This window comes from Grampus griseus (assembly GCF_964374135.1).
Source record: "Grampus griseus genome assembly, chromosome: 1".
NCBI classification, from domain to species: Eukaryota; Metazoa; Chordata; class Mammalia; order Artiodactyla; family Delphinidae; genus Grampus; species Grampus griseus.
This window is the reverse complement of record NC_139017.1, coordinates 109,664,999-109,687,723: the sequence shown is the minus strand read 5'-3', so window position 1 is coordinate 109,687,723 and position 22,725 is coordinate 109,664,999. Positions and strand designations below refer to the sequence as shown.

Below are 22,725 nucleotides of genomic sequence, written 5' to 3'. Positions count from 1 at the left end.
TTATTGTCAAGGCAGGGAGTGCCAGTACAGATGAAAGCACACCCCAATAGTCTCCTCCAGTTCTTTAGGTTTAATCACGTCTCTCCAGTCGCTGAGGGAACTAGAGATGTAAGCAAACATACATGAACTGGTGTGAGGCTGTAAAAGGGGCCATTATGTTTCCGATTCAGAATATATATTCTTCTCTCACTTTCTAAGAATTAAACACAAGCTTTTCTCCCTTATTGATTAGTTGCTGAAGTAAAGGAAACCTGCAGCCTCCCCATGCTATCTGTTGACATGGAAAACAAGGAAAATGGCTCTGTCGGTGTAAAAAAGTAAGTGAAACTGGCTTGTGAGTTCTGCTTCTACAAACAACAGAGGGACTTGGGTTCTATTTTTATACTTCTTGCTTATCGAGTACAATACACTGTTTGGGGGTTGTCTTGGTTGATTGGTCTACACTGGCCACCAACCTCCCCTCTCCCCCCAGCTCCAATTGCCTTTTTCTGTATCCATTTCTAAGACAGAGATGATTCAGACATCAAACTGTGCATCAAGGTTTACTGTATCAGCCTTTGGAACAGGGCGGGTTGAAGATTCCAGCCCTGAGTTCTGTATACTGAAACAAAAACACAGAGCAAACATAGACTCTGCCTCCCAAGTCCACAGGCTACACGGAGGGGTGAGGTGGTGGTAGGAGGAAACAGAAAAGAGAGTTTGAGTCTTTTTTAATAAAATCACCCCTCTCAAAACTGAAAGCTATAGGGAGAGAAGGAAAAAAGCGTCAGTAAGAATATTAAGTTTAACGACTTCTCTGTCCTAATTTTATGAACTTGAATGTGAAACATTTCCATATATACCATAGTCTTCTCTTTTTACATCTGTTCTTACAGTTGAAACTTGTGTTTATATTTATTGTGAGTTATATGCTTGATTCTTTTAAATAAGAAAATTTAGTTGCATTATGTAGCGTATTCTGAAACACGCTACGTATTTCAGAGTAACTCATAAAATATCTGTAAGTATATGAAAAAATGTATATTCTCTTTTATGAGTTATATTTTAGCTATAACCACTTTGCTTACAAGGTAAAAGTATGTTTCGAGACAGTGCTGTCTGTTTCATTTTTCCCATGTCAGTTTAAAGTTGCCTTCAACTTGAGCTTTGGAAGAAACTAATTAAATGTAATCCATAGAAGCTGTGATACCTAAGTGAGGAAATAGTGTGCTATATATGTTTATGAATAGAAGGTGTATTTTACATTAAACTTACATTAAACTTAATAAAATCTGCTTTTAAAACTTCTCCCGTGGGCTTCCCTGGTGGTGCAGTGGTTGAGAGTCCGCCTGCTGATGCAGGGGACACGGGTTCGTAACCCGGTCCGGGAAGATCCCACATGCCGCGGAGCGGCTGGGCCCGTGAGCCATGGCCGCTGAGCCTGCGCATCCAGAGCCTGTGCTCCGCAACGGGAGAGGCCACAACATGAGAGGCCCGCGTACCACAAAAAAACACAAAAAAACAAAAAAAACCTTCTCCCGTAATTTATATATCAGTGCCATGCTGCCATGCTTATTTCCAGTTTTGAAGTTTGGGGTAGGTAGATGGAGGAGGAATGAAAGAAACAGATGCTTTTTCAATGTGTTAGTTAGATCAGCTGCTCTGAGCAGTGATGAAAATGCCCTACACTTGTACTGTCCACAATGATAGCCATGACCTGCATGTGGCAATTAAAAACTTGAAATGTGACTCGTGTAACTTGATGAACTGAACTTTTAATTTTACTCAGTTTAAATCAACTTTAAAAGTTAACAGGGCTTCCCTGGTGGCGCAGTGGTTGAGTCCGCCTGCCGATGCAGGGGACGCGGGTTCGTGCCCCGGTCCAGGAAGATCCCACATGCCGCAGAGCGGCTGGGCCCATGAGCCATGGCCGCTGAGCCTGCGCGTCCGGAGCCTGTGCTCCGCAACGGGAGAGGCCACAACAGTGAGAGGCCCGCATACCGCAAAAAAAAAAAAAAAAAAAAGTTAACAGCTTCATTGAAATATAACTGACATATAATAAACTGCATGTGTTTAAAGTATAAAATTTGATAAGTTTTGACATTTGTATACAGCCATGAAACCATTACCAAAATTAGGATAAACATATCTATCACCCACAAAGGTTCCTCATAAACCTTTGTAATTTCTCCTTCCTGCCCTTCCCTTCCCTCATATCCCCAGGCAACCACTGATAAGCTATCACTGTAGATTAGTTTACTTTTTCTAGATTTTTATATAAGTGGAATTATTCATAATGTACTTTTTTGGGAGGAGGGAATGGATCTGATTTCTTTCACCCAGAATAATTAATTTGGGATTTATTCATGTTATAGTGTGTATCAATAGCTTGTTGCTTTTTATTACTGAGTAGTATTTTATTGTATGGATATACAATACTTTGTTCACTGTTTGTCCACCCACTTGTTGATGGACATTTGGATCGTTTCCATTTTTTTTAGGGATTACAATTAAAGCCACTTTGGTCACTTGTGTACAGGTCTATGTGTGGACATACTCATTTCTCTTGGATAAATCTCTGGGAATGAAGTGGCTGGGCTGTGTGGTACGTGTATGTTAAACTTTGTAAGAAATTGCCAAACTGTTTTCCAAACTAGTTGTTCCATTTTACATTCCCACCAGCAGTGTGAGCATTCCAGTTGTTCTATATGCTCAGGAACTTGGTGTGATCACTGCTCTTTATGTCATTAGGTGTGGTTTTAATTTTCATTTCCCTAATGACCGATGATGTTGAGCATTTTTTCATGTGTTTATTTTATCCATAGACTTCTTAAGTACTGTTCAAATCTTTTGTCCATTTCTTATTGGGCTGGTTTTTTAATATATTATTGCGTAGAGTTTTTATATATTCTGGATACAAATCCTTTATCACGTACATGATTTGAAAATATTTTCTTGTGGTGTGTGATTTTTTTTTCATTCTCTCTACAGTGCCTTTCAAAGAGCAGAAGTTTTAAATTTTGATGAAGTCCAGTTTATCAATTTTTTATTTTATGGATAGTGATTTTGGTGTCACATCTAAGAAATATTTGCCTCACCCAAGGTCACAAAGATTTTCTCTTATGTTTTCTTAGATTTGGGACTATGATTTTTGAGTTAATTTTTGTGCATGGTATGGGATAAGGATTAAAGTCTTTCTTTTGGTGGTGGTCACAGTGGTTGTTTTTTTTGCCTGTGGATATCCAGTTGTTCCAGCGCCATTTGTTGAATTGTCTGTGCAACTTTGTTGAAAAATAATTGATCATATATGTGTAGATCTATTTCTGGACTCTAGTTTATTCAAATGATATTTTTGTATATATTTATGCCAATACAACACTGTTTGGATAACTATAGCTTTATAATATACCTTGAAATCAGGTAGTATTAGCCATCCAACTTGTTCTTTTTGGAACTAGTTTTGGCACTCCTAGTCCTTTGAATTTCCATATAAATTTTAGAATCAGCTTGTCAATTTCTACCAGAAAGATGCCTGCTGGTGATTTGATTGGCATTGCATTGAATTATAGATCAATTTAAGGAGAATTGACATCTTAGCAATATCGTGTTTTCCAACTCATTAACATAGCATTTTTCTCTGTTAACTTAGGTCTTCTTTAATTTCTCTTAGCAATGTTTTATAGTTTTCAGTGTGCAGGTCTTACACATCTTTTGTCTATATCCCTACATGTTTCATATTTTTATGCTATTATTAATGGAAGTGCTTTTTAAATTTAAATTTCCAGTTGTTTGTTGTAGTATATAGAAATACAATTGATTTTTTTATATTGACCTTGTATCCTACAACCTTGCTAAACTCATTTATTACTTCTAGTGGCTTTTTCATAGATTCTATCAGATATTTCACATAGACAGTTATGTTTTGTGAGTAAAGACAGTTTTACTTTTTCCTTCCCAGTATGGATGCCTTTCATTTCTTTTTCCTACCTTATTGAACTGAATAGGACCTCCACTAAAAAGCTGAATAGAAGTGGTGAGATTAGACATCCTAATTTTGTTCCTGATGTTAAGAGAAAACGTTTACTCTTTTTCTTGTCTTTGTTCTTCTGTATAAATGTGTCTTTCTTTTCTGTCTGCTTTTAAAATTGTCTCTTTATCGTTTATTTTTGAGCAATTTGATTATGAGACTCCGTGTAGTTTTCTCCATCTTTCTTGTGTTTGAAGTTTGTTTTGTGTTTTGGATTTGTGGACTTAGTTTAGAAGTTTTCAACCATTATTTTTCAAATTTTTTTTAGTCCCCCTCCACTTCTCCTTTGGGGACTCCAGTTATAGGTTTATTTAATCGTTTGATATTGTCCCACAATTCACTGATGCCCTGTTAATTTTTTTCCAGTCTTTCTTCTGTGTTTCATTTTGGATAGTTTCTACTGCCTCCCCTTCAAGTTCACTAATCTTTTCTTCTGAAATGTATAATCTCTTGTTAATCCCACCCAATGCATTTTTCATTTCAGATGATGTAGTTTTCATCTCTAAAAGTTCAACTTGGTCTTTTTTTTATATCTTCCATGTCTTCACTTAACATGTTCTTCCCTCTAGCTTCTGAACATATGAAATATATTCATAATAATTGTTTCAACATCCTTGTCTACTAATTCTATCATTTCTCAGTCAGCTTCAGTTGATTGGCTTTTCTCTTCATTATGGGTCATATTTTTCTGCTTCTTTGCATGCCTGGTAATTTTTTATTATAAGTCAGGTATTGTGAATTTTACTTTGTTAGGTGTTGGATATTTTTGTATTCCTATAAATATTCCTGATCTTTGTCCTGGGATGTGCCTAAATTACTTGGAAACAAACAATTTGATTCTTTTAAGCATTGTTGTGCAGGACTAGAGCTGTATTTAAGGGTATTTTCCCCCTTTTATTGAAGTAAGACCCATCTTTGTACTCTAACCAATGCTCCTGAATGATGAGATTTTCCTCTCTGGCAGATGGAAACAGGCACCATTCCCATCTCTGTGTGATCTCTAAGGATTGTTTCTCTTTTTCGTGGTTCTTTCCCCAGCCTGTTTCCTCATGTGTATGTGATAATCAGTACTCTGCTGAGCGCTTGACGGGAAGTCTCTACACCTCTCCAGAGTTCTCTCTGTGTAGCTCTCTCCTCTCTAGAACTCTTTCCCGGGCACAGCCTAAAATCTCTCTTCAGGCAGAAAGTGGATACGGCTTACCTTGCTTGTTTCCCATCCCTCAGGGGTCACTGTTCTTTATTGCCTATGTCCAGTGAATGCCTTGAGTGCCATTCTCATACATCTTGTCTATTTTTTTAGTTGTTTTAGGCAGAAGGGTAAATCTGGGCCCCGTTACTCCATCTTGATCAGAAATAGAAGTTGCAGTTAATTTATATAGCCAAGTGGCTATCGGCTAACATGTTGGGCAGGGTAGAGTTAGATTATAATACAGAATTCCTAAACATAGAGTTTTAAGGCTCTTTCTGAGATCTACCCAAACTGGGGCTCACAGTTGCTTCCATTTTGTTTTCCAGATATGGAAAATATAGTTGTTTACTAGGGAATGTACTTCACAAAGTGTCATTTCCAAAGAAGCCTAGGGTAATGGCTCTTATTCACTGGCCACATGCTCCTGATCAGAGCTTTAGTTTTATAAGGCTACTATTTATGGTGTCCCTTTTCTGTGTCTAGCATTTCGTGTGAGCCTTGTTAATCCTCACAACCATATTTTGAGGTATGTGCTATAATTCCCACTTTATAGTGGAGAATACCAAAGCTCCAGGAGGTAAAAGACCTTTTAAGAGTTCAGAGCTAAGGAGTGCTGGTGCTGGTATTCGGGTTCTGAAGCCTGAGTCCTTTCTTCTGCACTAGGGTGACTAGGTTGTTTAAAGGTGGCTTTCAGTCACTTTCACCAGAGGTATGGCTCTCACTACCAGGAGGCTATAGAAGCCTATTTTTGTCTCCAAGATTTGTAGATGTTGCAAACATTCAAAAATATGACCATAACAAAGACAGGACTTCCCTTTCCAAAATGGCATATTTCTTCTAAGTACAGAGTATTTTAAAGTCTGTTCTAAGTACTAGGACAGTGATTTCTCAAACTTGAGTTTATGTCACTTGGAAATACAGATTGCTGGGCCACATCTCCAGAGTTTCTGATTCAGCCTGGGAATTTGCATTTTAACATGTTCTCTGGTGATGTTGATGCTGATAATCCAGAGACTTTGGAAAACAATTTGGCATTATTTTCAAGTGTAGAACCATAAAATATTTTATAACTCAGCCATTCTGTTTCTGGATATATACAAGTGCTGCTCAGTAGAAATGATATTTGAGACATGTATGTAATTTAAAATTTTCTAGTGGTCATATTTAAACAGATGAAATTAATTTTAGTATATTTTATATTTGACTGAAAATACCCAAGATGTTATCATTTTGAACTGTAATCAATATAGCATATTATGAATGAGATAGTTTACATTTTTCATGCTAAATTTTATAAATCCACTATGTATTTTATACTTAGAGTATGTCTCAATTTGGATGCCAAATTTTTATTAGAAATGCTTGATCTCTATTAGATTTCATAAAATTTGCAATCGAAAAAGCAGAATCACATACCCTAATAATTCCAAACATACCTACAAGTCCCAATAAATTAACCACGTACCAAAAAATTATTTTCTCTTAATGTATGCATGTACATTAACACAACTGGTTCTTCTTTTTTTTAGAAGATTTGATTTGACTTTGAAGCAATAGCATTAGTTTCAAAACTATCTCTGTCCAAGTTAAATAAATTTACTGATACTTAAGTCATATTTTTAACATTAAATTCAAAAGGGTATTGCATAAATTTATAAGCAACTATAAATTTATCAATGTCAGCAAATCATTCTTCAACTTTTTCTTAAAATTGATTTATGTTAGAAAATGTGTAAAATTAATTTCATTGTATTGTACTCTGAAAAGTTTCAATTTTAACACGAAATTTTGTGCCTGTTTAGCTAGGTTAGCTAGGCTACAAATCAGCATTTCCTTTTTTTTTAGGAGCTTCAAATTAAGCTCATTTACATGTAGTCTGATATCAATGAGAAAATATAAATTACTCTGCCATTTTTTTGTCTTTAAGTATTTTTTGTCTTTAATTATTGAATATTTGGAAAGCATTTTTTTGTTTTAATGAAACCTTGAATTGGACTTAACAATACAATAAATCTTTGTATATTTCTTCCATGACTTAACCAACAAGTACAGGCAAAGAACACAGATATTAAATGTATTGTGTTCTATTTCTTTTAAGAATTCCATTGTCTAGCATTGATCCATAGCATTTGCAAATATTTACTGAATGATTTAACAATGGTATACATGACACTTTTCAGGAATCTGCTTTAGAAGACTGAACATTAGTATCATACAGATACAGAATCAGCTCAGATTCTGTATAAAATCACTTCAAAATGTTTCATTGTACATTTAATTTTGATTACAGGTGACTAATGTCATCAATTCTTTTTGACTGTTGAGAAGCAAGTTACCAAATTCAGTATGTCTTTGCTAAATATTAATTAATTATATATAATAATTATATATAATTATTATATTATATATAATATATTATATATTATTTATTATTATTATTATTATATATTATATTATATTATTATTATATATTATTTATTATTATTATTATATATTATAATTATAATATATATAATAATTATATTATTATATAATTATTATATAATAATTAATATAATTAATTATATATAATTAATTAAATATAATTAATTAATTATATTATTAATTAATATTGTCCTTTTTTAAACAACAAACAGCTTTTTTCCTTTTGCTCTGCTCCAACAAATTGCAATTGCTGTTCATCATGAAATTTCCGACATACTTTTAGCCAGGCTCCTTTTTCTTTACTATTCTGGTTCTAGTGCTACTTTCTGCATCTCCTTTTGATTCTGCATCAGTAATATGCCTCCTTTTCATTATTTTATTTCATTTTATTTTTATTGGATTATAGTTGCTTTACACTGCTGTGTCAGTTTCTGCTGTACAGCAAAGTGAATCAGCCATATGTATATATATATCCCCTCGTTTTTGGATTTCCTTGCCATTTAGGTCACCACAAGGCACTTAGTAGAGTTCCCTGTGCTATACAGTAGGTTCTCATTAGTTACCTATTTTATACATACTGGGGTATATATGTCAATCCCCGTGTGCCAATTCATCCCACCACCCCCTTCCCTCTTGGTATCCATACACTCGTTCTCTACAACTGTGTCTCTATTTCTGCTTTGCAAATAAGATCATCTAAACCATTTTTCTAGATTCCACATATAAGTGTGAATATACTATATTTGTTTTTCTCTTTCTGACCTCACTCTGAATGACAGTCTGTAGGTCCACCCAGGTCTCTGGAAATAAAACAATTTCGTTCCTTTGTATGACTGAGTAATATTCCATTCTATATATGTACCACATCTTCTTTAGCTGTTTCTCTGTTGATGGACATTTAGGTTGCTTCCATGTCCTGGCTGTTGTAAATAGTGCTGCAATGAACATTTGGGTGCATATGTCTTTTTGAATTATGGTTTTCTCTGGGTATATGCCCAGTAGTGGGATTGTTGGATCATATAGTAGTTCTATTTTTAGTTTTTTAAGAATGTCCATACTGTTCTCCATAGTGGCTTTGTCAATTTACATTCCCACCAACAGTGTAAGACTGTTGCCTTTTCTCCACACCCTCTCCACCATTTATTGTTTGTAGATTTTTTAATGATGGCCATTCTGACTGGTGTGATATGATATCTCATTGTAGTTTTGATTTGCATTTCTCTAATAATTAGTGATATGGAGCATCTTTTCATGTGTTTGTTGGCCATCTGTATGTCTTCTTTGGAGAAATGTCTATTTAAGTCTTCACCCATTTTTGCATTGTGTTGTTTGTTTTTTTGATATTGAGCTGCATGGGCTGTTTGTATATTTTGGAGATTAATCCTATGTCAGTTGCTTCATTTGCAAATATTTTCTCCCAATCTGAAGGTTGTCTTTTCGTCTTGTTTATGGTTTCCTTGGCTGTGCAAAAGCTTTTAAGTTTCATTAAGACCCATTTGTTATTTTTGTTTTCATTACTCTAGGAGGTGGGTCAAAAACGGTCTTGCTGCAATTTATGTCAAAGAGTGTTCTGCCTATGTTTTCCTCTCAGAGTTTCATAGTGTCTGGCCTTACATTTAGGTCTCAATCCATTCTGAGTTTATTTTTGTGTATGGTGTTAAAGAGTGTTCTAATTCCATTCTTTTACATATAGCTGTCCAGTTTTCCCATCACCACTTATTAAAGAGACTCTCTTTTCTCCATTGTATATTCTTGCCTCCTTTGTCATAGATTAGGTGACCATAGGTGTGTGGGTTTATCTCTGGTCTTTCCATCCTGATCCCTTGATCTATATTTCTGTTTTTGTGCCAGTACCATACTATCTTGATTACTGTAGCTTTGTAGTATAGTCTGAACTCTGGGAGCCTGATTCCTCCAGCTTCATTTTTCTTTCTCAAGGCTGCTTTGGCCATTCGGAGTCTTTTGTGTTTCCATACAAATTGTAAAATTTTTTGTTCTAGTTCTGTGAAAAGTGTCATTGGTAATTTGATAGGGCACAATATTGATTCTTCCAATCCAAGAACATGGTATATCTCTCCATCTGTTTGTGTCGTCCTTGATTTCCTTCATCAATATCTTATAGTTTTCAGCATATAGGTCTTTTGCCTCCTTAGGTAGGTTTATTCCTAGGTTTTTTGTTCTTTTGAATGTGATGGTAAATGGGATTGTTTCCTTCATTTCTCTTTCTGATCTTGCATAGTTAATGTATAAGAATGCAAGAGATTTATGTGCATTTATTTTGTATCCTGCAACTTTACTAAATTCATTGATCAGCTCTAGTAGTTTTCTGATAGCATCTTTAGGATTCTCTATGTATATTATCATGTCATCTGCAAACAGTGATAGATTTACTTCTTTTCCAATTTGGACTCCTTTTATTTCTTTTTCTTCTCTGATTGTCCTGGCTAAAACTTAGAAAACTATGTTGAATAATAGTGGTGAGAATGGGCAACCTTGATTTGTTCCTGATCTTAGAGGAAATGGTTTCAGTTTTTCACCATTGAGAACGATGTTGGCTGTGGGTTTGTCATATACGGCCTTTATTATGTTGAGGTAGGTTCCTTCTATGCCCACTTTCTGGAGAGTTTTTATCATAAATGGGTGTTAAATTTGTCAAAAGATTTCTCTACATCTATTCAGATGACCATATGGTTTTTATTCTTCAATTTGTTAATATGGTGTATCACATTGTTTAAATTGCATATATTGAAGAATCCTTGCATCCCTGGGATAAATCCCACTAGATCATGGTGTATGATCCTTTTAATGTGTTGTTGGTTTCAGTTTGCTAATATTTTGTTGAGGATTTTGCATCTATGTTCATCCATGATAATTGACCTGTAATTTTCCTTTTCTGTGATGTCTTTGTCTGGTTTTGGTATCAGGGTGATGGTGACCTCATAGAATGAGCTTGGGAGTGTTCCTCCCTCTGAAATATTTTGGAAGAGTTTGAGAAGGATAGGTGTTAGCTCTTCTCTAAATGTTTGATAAAATTCACCTGTGAAGCCATCTGGTCCTGGACTTTTGTTTGTTGGAAGATTTTTAATCACAGTTCAATTTTATTACTTGTGATTGGTCTGTTCATATTTTCTATTTCTTCCCGGTTCTGTCTTGGAAGGTTGTACTTTTCTAAGAATTTGTCCATTTCTTCCAGGTTGCCATTTTATTGGCATACAGTTGCTTGTAGTAGTCTCTCATGATCCTTTGTATTTCTGCAGTATCAGTTATAATCTGTCCTTTTGCATTTCTAATTTTATTTATTTGAGTCCTCTCCCTCTTCTTCTTGATGAGTCTGGCTAAAGATTTATCGATTTTGTTTATCTTCTCACAGAACCAGAACCAGCTTTTAATTTCATTGATCTTTGCTATTGTTTTCTTCATTTCTATTTCATTTATTTCTGCTCTGATCTTTATGATTTCTTTCCTTCTACTAACTTTGGGTTTTTTTTTTTTGTTTGTTCTTCTTTCTCTAGTTGCTTTAGGTGTAAGTTTAGGCTGTTTATTTGAGATTTTTCTTGTTTCTTGAGATAGAATTGTATTGCTATAAACTTGACTCTTAGAACTGCTTTTGCTGCCTTCCATAGGTTTTCAGTCGTCATGTTTTCATTGTCATTTGTTTGTATGTATTTTTTGATTTCCTCTTTGATTTCTCCAGTGATCTCTTGGTTATTTAGTAGCATAGTGTTCAGCCTCCATGTGTTTGCGTTTTTTACAGTTATTTTCCTTTAATTGATTTCTAATCTCATAGCACTGTGGTCAGAAAAGATGCTTGATACAATTTCAATTTTCTTAACCTTACTGAGGCTTGATTTGTGACCCAAGATGTGATCTATCCTGGAGAATGTTCCTGGAGAATATTCTGAGAAGAAATTGTGTTTTGCTGCTTTCAGATGGAATGTCTTAAACATATCAATTAAGTCTATCTGGTCTAATGTCTCATTTAAGGCTTGCATTTCCTTATTAATTTTCTGTCTGGATGATCTGTCCATTGGTGTAAGTGGTGTGTTAAAGCACCCCACTATTATTGTGTTACTGTCGATTTCCCCCTTTATGGCTGTTAGCATTTGCCTTACGTATTGAGGTGCTCCTATGTTGGGTGCATAAATATTTACAATTGTTACATCTTCTTCTTGGATTGATCCCTTGATCATTATGTAGTGTCCTTCTTTGTCTCTTGTAATAGTCTTTATTTTAAAGTCTGTTTTGTCTGATATGAGTATTGCTACTCCAGCTTTCTTTTGATTTCCATTTTCATGGAATATCTTTTTCCATCCCCTCACTTTTAGTCTGTATGTGTCCCTAGGTCTGACGTGGGTCTCTTGTAGACAGCATATATATGGGTCTTTTCTTATCCATTCAGCCAGTCCATGTCTTTTGGTTGGAGCATTTAATCCATTTACATTTAAGGTAATTATCGATATGTATGTTCCTATTAGCATTTCCTTAATTGTTTTGGGTTTGTTTCTGTAGGTCTTTTTCTTCTCTTGTGTTTCCCACCTAGAGAAGTTCCTTTAGCATTTGCTTTAAAGCTGGTTTGGTGGTTTTGAATTCTCTTAGCTTTTGCTTGTCTGTAAAACTTTTGATTTCTCCATCAAATCTCAATGAGATCCTTGCTGGGTAGAGTAACCTTGGTTGTAGGTTTTTCGCTTTCATCAATTTAAATGTATCCTGACACTCCCTTCTGGCCTGCAGAGTTTCTGCTGAAACATCAGCTGATAACCTTACAAGGATTCCCTTTTATATTATTTGTTGTTTTCCCTGCTTCTTTTAAAATTTTTTCTTTGTATATAGTTTTTGTTAGTTTGATTAATATGTGTCTGGGCATGTTTCTCCTTGGGTTTATCCTGTATGGGACTCTCTGTGCTTCCTGGACTTCGGTGACTATTTTCTTCCCCATGTTAGAGAAGTTTTCAACTATAATCTCTTCAAATATTTTCTCAGACCCTTTCTCTTTCTCTTCTTTTTCTGGGTCCCCTATAATTCAAATGTTGGTGTGTTTAATGTTGTCCCAGAGGTCTCTGAGACTGTTCTCAATTATTTTCATTCTTTTTTCTTTATTCTGCTCCCTGGCAGTTATTTCCACCATTTTATCTTCCAGCTCACTTAACCATTCTTCTGCCTCAGTTATTCTGGTATTGATTCCTTCTAGTGTATTTTTCATTTCACTTATTGTGTTGTTCATCACTGGTTGTTTGTTCTTTAGTTCTTCTAGGTCTTTGTTAAACATTTCTTGTATCTTCTCAATCCGTGCCTCCATTCTATTTCTGAGATCTTGGATCATCTTTACTATCATTACTCTGAATTCTTTTTCAGGTAGATTGCCTATTTCCTCTTCATTTATTTGGTCTTGTGGGTTTTTACCTTGCTCCTTCCTCTGCAACATATTGCTCTGTTGTCTCGTTTTGTTGAATTTACCATGTTTATGGTCTCCTTTTTGCAGGCGGCAGTGTCATAGTTCCCATTGTTTCTCTTGTCTTCCCCCTGGTGGGTGAGTTTGGTCCAGGGGCTTGTGTAGGCTTCCTGGTGGGAGGGACTGGTGCCTGTGCTCTGGTGGGTGGAGCTGAGTCTTTTCCCTCTGATGGGCAGGGCCACATCAGGTGGTGTGTTTTGAGGTGTCTGTGAGCATAGTATGACTTTAGGCATCCTGTCTGCTGATGGGTGGGGCTGTGTTCCTTTCTTTTGTATGGCATGAGGTTTCCAGCACTGGAGCCTGCAGGCAGTTGGGTGGAGCCAGGTCTTGGTGTGGAGATGGATACCTCCAGGAGAGTGCACAGTGATTAGTATTCCCTGGGCTCTGGAATTCTCTGGTGGTCCAGCATCCTGGACTCGGTGCTCCAACCCTGGAAGCCCAGGTCCAACCCCTGGCCGGGGAACCAAGAGCCTGCAAACTACGTAGCATAACCAGAGAAAAAAGAAAGGAAAATAAAACAGACAAAAAAACCCCAAGACAAGTAGCAAAAACAAACAAACAGCAACAACAACCCACACACACACAAAAAGAAGAAAACAGACAAACCAAGCCCAAGACAAATGGTAAAAAGAAAACCAAACAACCGGAAAGAAACAAAGAAGCAGACAGAAAAAACAAAAACAAAACATAGAAAACAAAAAACAAGAGAACAGACAAACAAAATAACTCAAAAATGAGAACGATCAATAAGGACTACACTAATGAAAACAAAAAATGAAAAACAAAACAAAAACTGAAAGCAAACTAATATTTTTAAAAATGGCAAAGAAAACATAAAACCAACACATAAAAATAATCCAAAAAAAATCAAAAACAGGAAAAAAACACATAAAAGTAAAAATAGAAAAATAAAAAATATTGAAAATAAAAATAAATAATGAAAACAAGAACACCAACAACTGAACAAAATGAAGCAAACTAAAAAGGAATAATAGTAATAAGAATATTTTCCTGGTGCCTCCTCTGTCAGTGTCCTTGCTCCCACAGTGAGCCACAGCCAACCCCTGCCTCCCCAGGAGGCTCTCCAGTACCTCTAGGTAGGTCTCTGGACCTGCTGTGGGCCCAGTGGGGGCACTCAGACTCTCACCTGACCAAACTACTTCATGTACCTGCACCCAGAGTCCACTGCTGCTAAAGTTAGACTGGTCTCAGTTGTGGGAACACTCATTGTCTATTCATATATTCCCATACGCAGGATTTACCAAGCCAATCACAGAGGTTTAATCCATGGCCTGTGTAGTCACACTGCCCCTGGAGCTCAGCTTTTGTTTTGGCCCCACCTCTCCATGTGCACCACCCTCAGGCGTCTGTTCCCCACCCAGGTGAGAGGGAGAAAAAGCAGTGGCTGATTGGGGCACACTTACTCAGGCCAGGGAGGGGTGTGGCAGCCACAACTGGGGTATGCACCAAGTGCCTGTGGTGGCAGAGACCAGCAGGCAGTTGCAACAGACTGGGGCACGCTCGCTCTGGTGGAGTCCTTCCCAGTGCGCACGGAGGCAGGGGCCACTCAACGATGGCACCTCATTTCCTAGGCAGACCACGCTTCCGCTAGGGGCATTTCCAGCCGCAGAGCCCCTTACTCCCATCCCCTCTGTTGTATCTGCACAGCCAACAGCAGTCCTCTCCCTGAATCTGCTCTCTTAACCTCACTCTTTAGCACTCAGCCCCCACCAGCACTGGTGGATTCCTGTCTCAGGCAGGGGTGCCCAGGTCTGTTTCCCAAGGAGGCTTTGGAATGGGTGGTGCTCAAGACCCTGGAGCCTGTGCAGGTCAAGGAGACCTTGGCTTGAGGGGTGGGCAAGCCTGCTCAGATGGGTGCCCCTCCCACTTCCCACAAATGCCCCAGGGTTGTAGGTCCCTTTTTCAATTCCTCTTTTCTGTTTTTCCTTCTTTTGTCCTACCCAGTTGTGAGGGGATTTTTCTTGTCCTTTCAGGTGTCCAAAGTCTTCCGCTAATGTTCAGCAGGTGCTCTGTGAGAATCGTTCCATTTGCAGATGTACTCTTGATGTACTTGTGAGGAGAGACAAATTCTGCATCTTCCTATTCTGCCATCATGACTCCTCCTATGCCTCCTTTTTAAATTTTAAAATTTATACATACTTATTTTTAACTAAAAAATATTTAATTATATTAAAATTAAAATAGTAAGGCTATTAATTACCAGTACAGCACATGAAAAGATTTTCATAACTTGCGCTGTCTGCATCAAACACATTACAATATTACATGGGTGCATAGAAAAGATCATTTGACCTGAGTCAATGTGTGGACACCAACTAGATTGCCATGTGTTAATGTGTAAAACTAGAGAGGAGACTTGCATCTGATAGAACTTCAATTCAACAGTAGTATCCTGGGTGATTCAGTGGTTAAAGTGAAATGTTGTTACACCAAAACAATGAAGTTGTGTTTATCAGAAACATACTTTATACCAGTTCAAATTTTAAATTTAAACTAATTAAAGAAAATTAAAAACCCAGTTTCTTAGTCAAATTTTTAATGCTCAACAGCCACATGTGATTAGAGGCTACCATACTGCACAGGTATATAGCCAAGACAAGCTCTTGCACATGTGCACAGGGAGAAAGGTTAAATGAATATAAGGTTGAGGATGATTACCTCAGGTGGGGGACACAGGCATGGGATAGATATAATTATTGTCAAGATTATAGGTTTTATTTTGCCTGGTGGATTCATAGTGTTTATTAAGTTTAAAAATAACTAAATATCTAAGAGGGAGCCATCTTAATAGTTTGGAATGTGTCCTTCTAGACAGTTTCTGTACAAATACTCTCTGTATCCATATGTAAATGTATATAAAGTACACATAAACCTTTACTGAACAAATGGGATCATAGTGTTCTCTTTTTGTAGATTTCAGATACACAGATTTTTGGATTAATCAAAACCTTGGTACATGACACTCTTACCATTGATCTATGTTTAGCCATGTTAGATCCATGTTAGAATTTTCAATAAATTCTAAAAAAAAATTCTAGGTGTTTCACATGTATGTTCATATCTGTACAACTTACAAGTATACAATGTGAATTTTTTTTTCCCATTCACTTAATCTTACTCCCTTTTTCATCAGTTGGTCTTTTTTCCCTTCTTCCCTTTTCTCCTAGGATGGAGTAGGAACCAATGTTCCCACACAATAGATGCTAATAGTAAGTTAGCAGCTTCTCAACAACAAGTGGTTTATCTCCCCACCACCACCATGCCCCTCACCCCTCAGTGGAGAAGCTCTACTGCAAGAGAAAGTTCACAGCAACAAAGTTTAGCAACTTTCAAAAGAAGCTCTTTCGTATTAAAACCATGCCTTTTCTTGCACATGTATCTCACCATCTTCCTCTGCATTTGTGTTCAGTTTGTTGTTTTATTATGAAGCAAAGACTCTTTTAATTTTGGAAATAACATTTCTTTTAAAATCAGTCAAGTGATACTTTTCTTAGTAATTAATGTTGGAAAGTTTTAAATTCACTTTAATATTAAAATACAAACTTTAAATATTGAGATACAGTTGACATATAGCATATTAGTTTCAGATGTACAACATAATCATTCATTATTTCTGTATACTGTGAAACATTCACCTCGATAAGTGTAGTTAACATCCATCACCATATAGAGTTACAAATTTTTTTTCTTGTGATGAGAATTTTTAACAACTTTCAAATATACAATGCGGTATTATTAATTATAGTCACTGTGCTGTATGTCACACCCCGATGACTTTTATTTTATAACTGGAAGTTTGTACCTTTTCACCACTTTCACCCATTTTGTGTACCCCCAACCCCTACCTCTGGCAACCCCCAATCTGTTCTCTGTATTTATGATTTGGGGTTTAAAATGTTTTTTTTTTATTTTTTGTTTTTAGATTCCACATATAAGTGAGATTATATATTTTTGTCTTTCTCTGACTTATTTCCCCTGCATAATGCCCTCAAGGTCCATTCATGTTGTCAAAAATGGAAAGACTTCCTTCCTTTTTATGGCTGAATACTATTCCATTGTGTATATATACCACATTTTTTTATCCATTTATCCATTGATGATCACTCAGGTTGCTTTCATGTCTTGGTTATTGTAAATAATGCTGTAATGAATGTGGGGGGGGGTCCATATATCTTTTTGATTTAGTGGTTTCTTCCTTCAGATAGATACCCAGAAGTGGAGTTGCTGGATTGTATGGTAGTTCTACTTTTAATTTTTTTCAGGAACCTCCCTACTGTTTTCCATACTGACTGCACCAATTTACACTCCTACCAACAGTGCACAAGTGTTCCCTTTTCTCCACATCGTTGCCAACACTTGTTATTTCTTGTTTGTTTTGATAATAGCCATTCTAAAGGGCATGAGGTGATATCTCCTTGTGATTTTGGTTTGTATTTCCCTGATGATTAATGGTGTAGAGCATCTTTTCATATATGTGTTGACCATCTGCATATCTTTGGAAAAAATGTATATTCAAATCCTCTGCCCATTTTTTAATTAGATTGTTTATTTGTTTATTTTTTGCTGTTGAGTTATATGTATTCTTTATATATTTTGGATTTGCAAATATTTTCTCCTATTCAGTATCTTGCCTTTTCATCTTGTTGATGATTTCCTTTGCTGTGCTGAAGATTTTTAGTCTGATGCAGTCCCACTTGTTTAATTTTGCTTTTGTTGCCTTTGCTTTTGGAGTCAGGTCCAAAAAACAATCATTGCCAAGCTGATGTCAAAGAGCTTACCACTTATGTTTTCTTCTACAAGTTTTATAGTTTCAGGTCTTACGGTCTTACATTCAAATCTTTGATCCACTTTGAGTTAATTTTTGTGTATGGTGTAAGATGGTGGTCCAGTTTCATTCTCTTACACGTGGCTCTCTTGTTTTTCCAGCACCATTTATTGAAGAGACTGTCCTTTCCCCATTGTATATTCTTGGCTCATTTGTCATAAATTAATCGGCCATATATGCATTAACACTAACTTTTGGAATAGCCCTCTTGAAGGCTGTTAACTATTAAATATTAAGATAATTATTAATTTAAAGAGGTTGTCATTTTTGCCCATGTGAATTAGAGGATTAGGAGGTGAATGATAGAAGTAAAATGTTAGGGTAGAGTTAGAAATTATTATTTGTATTGCTAGAATTTCAAAACTCTGACTTCATTATAGAATTATCAAAGAGAATTCTTATATAACAAAAATAACAATGGCTACTATTACTACCTCATAAAAAAGAATCCAACAGTGTTTACACATACAGCAACCCACACATCAGCCAGGGGTCTAACTCTAAGGGAAGTGGTCACATCTAGGGTTAAATAAATAACTTCACAGGATATTTATTTATTTGCCTGGAAGTCTTGCCAGGCTCCTTAGGGAAGGAGGAAGAGGAAACTGTTAGAAGTAATTGTGTGTCTGATCACTGGCTTCAGCTTTTGTTCATTTACTCATATTTCTGTCCTTTTGTGTTGTCAAGTAAATGATCAGCAGTCCTTAGATGTATGTTCTTTGAAAGCCATGAGGAAATTGTAACCAGCTTGCTAGGTAGTTCCTGAATGTTCTGTTTCATACACCTTTCCCAAACCCCACAACCACACTGCCCAATTCTACCTGAACACAGTGAGTGATGGTTCCTGGGATGCTGTTCTTTCCAGGGAACAGCAATCTGGAACAGGGAGTGATCATGATGTAAGATACCACTATAGTAAAAGCATGGAAAAATAGAACTCCCAAGACAATATAAGTGGCTAAATACCAAATACTTCTTAACAGATAGTTTGTTAGGAAGAAAAGAAGGGAGAGAGGGAGGAAGGGAGGAAAAAAGAAAGTGAGGAGGAAGAAAAGAAAGAGGGAGACAAAAGAAGAAGAAAGGAGGGGAGTAAACTGAGCCCCTAATTCAAACCTGAAAAATGACCTTTCTAATCAGGATCTGATGTCATAACCCTTCTGCAGATATGTTTGGTGGAATAAGTCAGAGTGCCATATGTATGGATTCTTGAATACAGAGAATATATGGTAGTGAATAGTGATACTTTTTTTTTTTTTTTTTTTTTTTTTTTTTGCGGTACGCAGACCTCTCACTGCTGTGGCCTCTCCCATTGTGGAGCACAGGCTCCGGACGCTCAGGCTCAGCGGCCATGGCTCATGGGCCCAGCCGCTCCGCGGCATGTGGGATCTTCCTGGACCAGGCCACGAACCCGTGTCCCCTGCATCAGCAGGCGGACTCTCAACCACTGCGCCACCAGGGAAGCCCAATAGTGCTGCTTTTAATTGGTGCATTTTAATTTTTCTTAGTGAAGCCAAAATTAATTCCTTAGTATTTTATGGCTGTCTGCTCATTCTGATATATGGTGTATTAGTCTACTCGACTGCCCTAGCAAAATGCCATAGACTGGGTGGCTTAAACATCATAAACATATTTCTCAGAGTTCTGGAGGCTGGGAAGCCCAAGATCAAGATGCTGGCTGATTCATTACCTGGAGAGAGCTCTCTTCCTGGCTTGTAGATGGTTGCCTTCTCATTATGTCTTCACATGGCCTTGCCTCACTGCATGCAGGCAGATCTTATAAGGCTACCGATCCTATTGGATTAGGACCCCACCCTTATGACCTCATTTAACCTTAATTGCCCTATGTCCTAAAAGACCTAGTCCCAAATAGAATCACACTGACGGTTAGGGCTTCAACATATGAATTTTGGGGGTGGAGGGGACACACTTCAGTCTTATCATATGGTCTTATGCTAAAAGTTTGGTTACGTTTGGTTATTCCATTAAATTAAATGATGACTTGGGTTAAGAATTGAGTCTGTTCACTTTTTTGACTTGTACAATTTTGTCCATTGTAAATAACTGCCTTAAGGAAGTGTACATTTCAAAAGAGTAAAATGAGTAAAACTATAGAATCAGCTAAGCATATCATCATATTTTAAGTGTGAAAACAACAGGAGTTCCAATTGATGCCAGCAGAATTCACAAACATGCATTACGTATCTTCCATACATTAGAAGTTCTGAAGGGTTGCTGTTTTCTACATAGATTCTGGTGTGTTACTGATATCCCTATTGAAGGAAACCTGAGTTTGTCTCAGCATTAAAGCCACACTAAGTTCTTTGGAATGGTGACCATTGTGCCATGGCTTAGAGCAGGGAAGGAAAGTTCTTCTGGCAATCTGTATGCAGTTGTCTTTAGTATTAATGATCGGGATATGAAATGTGCATATGTTTTTGTTTATTATGAATGTGGGCATGAATTGCATCTGATAGTAAATGAAAAACAGAAATTCATGAGTCCTCTTGAGAGGAGTGTCCTTATTTACACTAGTTCAGAGGTCTTTATACTAGAAAGCTGAGAGCAGGTGAGGAAAGAGGCAGATTTGTTTTCAGAAAGATGGGGTGGGGTGTTCAGAAGACATTCGCAGCAGAGATACGCCAAGGACAGAGTGCCATGTGATTTCAGAGGAAAGCCATGAGCCTGAGGCAAGATGCCTGTTACAGAGGAAAGAAATGATGCAGGAAGATGGCTCATCTGTTCTTGGGACCTGATCATGGTGTTGCTACTGTTTCAGGGCTCCATACACCTAGCACAGCCTGACTCATACTGCCCTCCTTCCTCCATCTAGCTAGTCCTTCTGTTCTTTACTTGCTTTTTTTTTTTTTTCATTTTATTTTATTATTTTAACATTTTATTGGAGTATAATTGCTTTACAATGGTGTGTTAGTTTCTGCTTTATAACAAAGTGAATCAGTTACACATATACATATGTTCCCATATCTCTTCCCTCTTGTGTCTCCCTCCCTCCCACCCTATCCCACCCCTCTAGGTGGTCACAAAGCACTGAGCTGATCTCCCTGTGCTATGCGGCTGCTTCCCACTAGCTATCTATTTTACGTTTGGTAGGGTATATATGTCCATGCCACTCTCTCACTTTGTCACAGCTTACCCTTCCCCCTCCCCATATCCTCAAGTCCATTCTCTAGTAGGTCTGTGTCTTTATTCCCGTCTTACCCCTAGGTTCTTCATGAACTTTTTTTTTTCTTTCCTTAAATTCCATATATATGTGTTAGCATACGGTATTTGTTTTTCTCTTTCTGACTTACTTCACTCTGTATGACAGACTCTAGGTCCATCCACCTCACTACAAATAATGAAGGCAGGGAACACATATGACCATCTCCATCATGCAGTTGGCTTGAGATTTTCCTTTTCACTAGATTAGTTCCCAAGGCTTATCAAGTACCCGGCTCATTGTGGGCATGTTAAAATTAATTCATTATTGGAATGGAAGATTGATTGGGGTTATTAGGAAGGAGACATTTAACCAGTATCTTTTAAAAATGAGTAGGGTTCTAATCCTTGGCAGTTGAACAGACAGGGCTTTGAGTAGCATAACCAAAGCTGTGGATATGGGAAAGTCCAGGATGTTGACTGGTTGGATTTCAGTACAAACTTGGAATTGGAAAGAAGCCTGGAAAGTTATGTTTGAATTAAATCCCTGAATGCCAAGCTAAAGAATTTGAAATATACAGAAGAATTATTTGCTTTTTCAATACTTTCGTTGCTTGGGTATGCTGCAGCTAAATGCAGTCAACTCTTATTTAGCTGGATATTAAAAAATGAAAAACTGTCCTGTCAAGAAACTTTGAATCATCCTTTCTCTTTCTCCAACTGTCTTTCAGCCAGATCCCTGCTTGTTAGGATGACGGGAGAGGGAGAAAAAAATGGAGATAAAACTAAAGCTCATTTGGTCTCTTCATTCTTAGCTACGTCATAGGCCGAGAGATCAATGTTAATTTATTACAATCAGACTTACATTGTTTTTAGCCAAAGGCTGATTTAAGATATGGGCAAAGAGCAGGTTAATTTAATTTTGAAAATAAGTTATAAAGATCAAGGAAGTACAAAGTTAGAGTGCATTTCTGAGTGGAAACACAAGTAACATTGAGAATTAGCTTTATAAGAGTAGCATGATAAATAAATATATCACCATAATTAACTAATAGGAGGTAACTTTTGCTCTGAACTTTAAAGCAGAAATGCAATTAATAAGTATAATGGGGTTTTGAAATCACATATGGGCTGTATTTATCCAGAGTTTCCTTTTGGTCTGATCAACCCTCAGAATCTATAATATCATAAATGCCATAAAATATACACACGCTGAATTCTGAGAAAGGGTTTCAACTATTTTTCATCTGCCTCCACTAATATATAAAGGGGAAATGGAGACTTTTGCCACCAGCACTTAAAATTATCATGTGCCAACGTGAAAACGTTTATCTTAAGGTCTCGATCTGCATGTATCTGCCAAATTTGTTATTTATTGCATTTCTGTCCTCATGATTGTGTCTCTTTAGCTCTCTTTAAAAGTGAGGTGATTGTTTAATTAAGGGATAATCAGTTCCTAGTGTGAATTATTCACACATTATGTAATTTTTATCCATACATGATGTACCCAACCATATGCACAGGGACTGAAAGGTGACTATGTTAAATGGAAACATTGATTTGATTAAGTGATGGGATTGGAGACAAATTCTGCCCTTCATTTCTTGCTAGTTTTTTGTAATAAGGTAACATACATATATATTTTTAAAGCCTCC

The 22,725-nt window shown here is 36.8% G+C and overlaps 1 protein-coding gene across 1 annotated transcript in view; it reads left to right on the top strand.

The window, feature by feature from the left end:
• Positions 1 to 237: 237 nt before the first annotated feature.
• Positions 238 to 22,725, top strand: part of SAMD13 (sterile alpha motif domain containing 13) — a gene marked incomplete at its 3' end in the record, with an annotated part of 42,528 nt that continues 20,040 nt past the window's right edge. Inside the window, exon 1 of the mRNA XM_082647985.1 lies at positions 238 to 317. Coding sequence (XP_082504111.1) covers positions 265 to 317 — 53 coding nt within the window. The 5' untranslated portion in view covers positions 238 to 264. The remainder of the gene's footprint in view (positions 318 to 22,725) is intronic.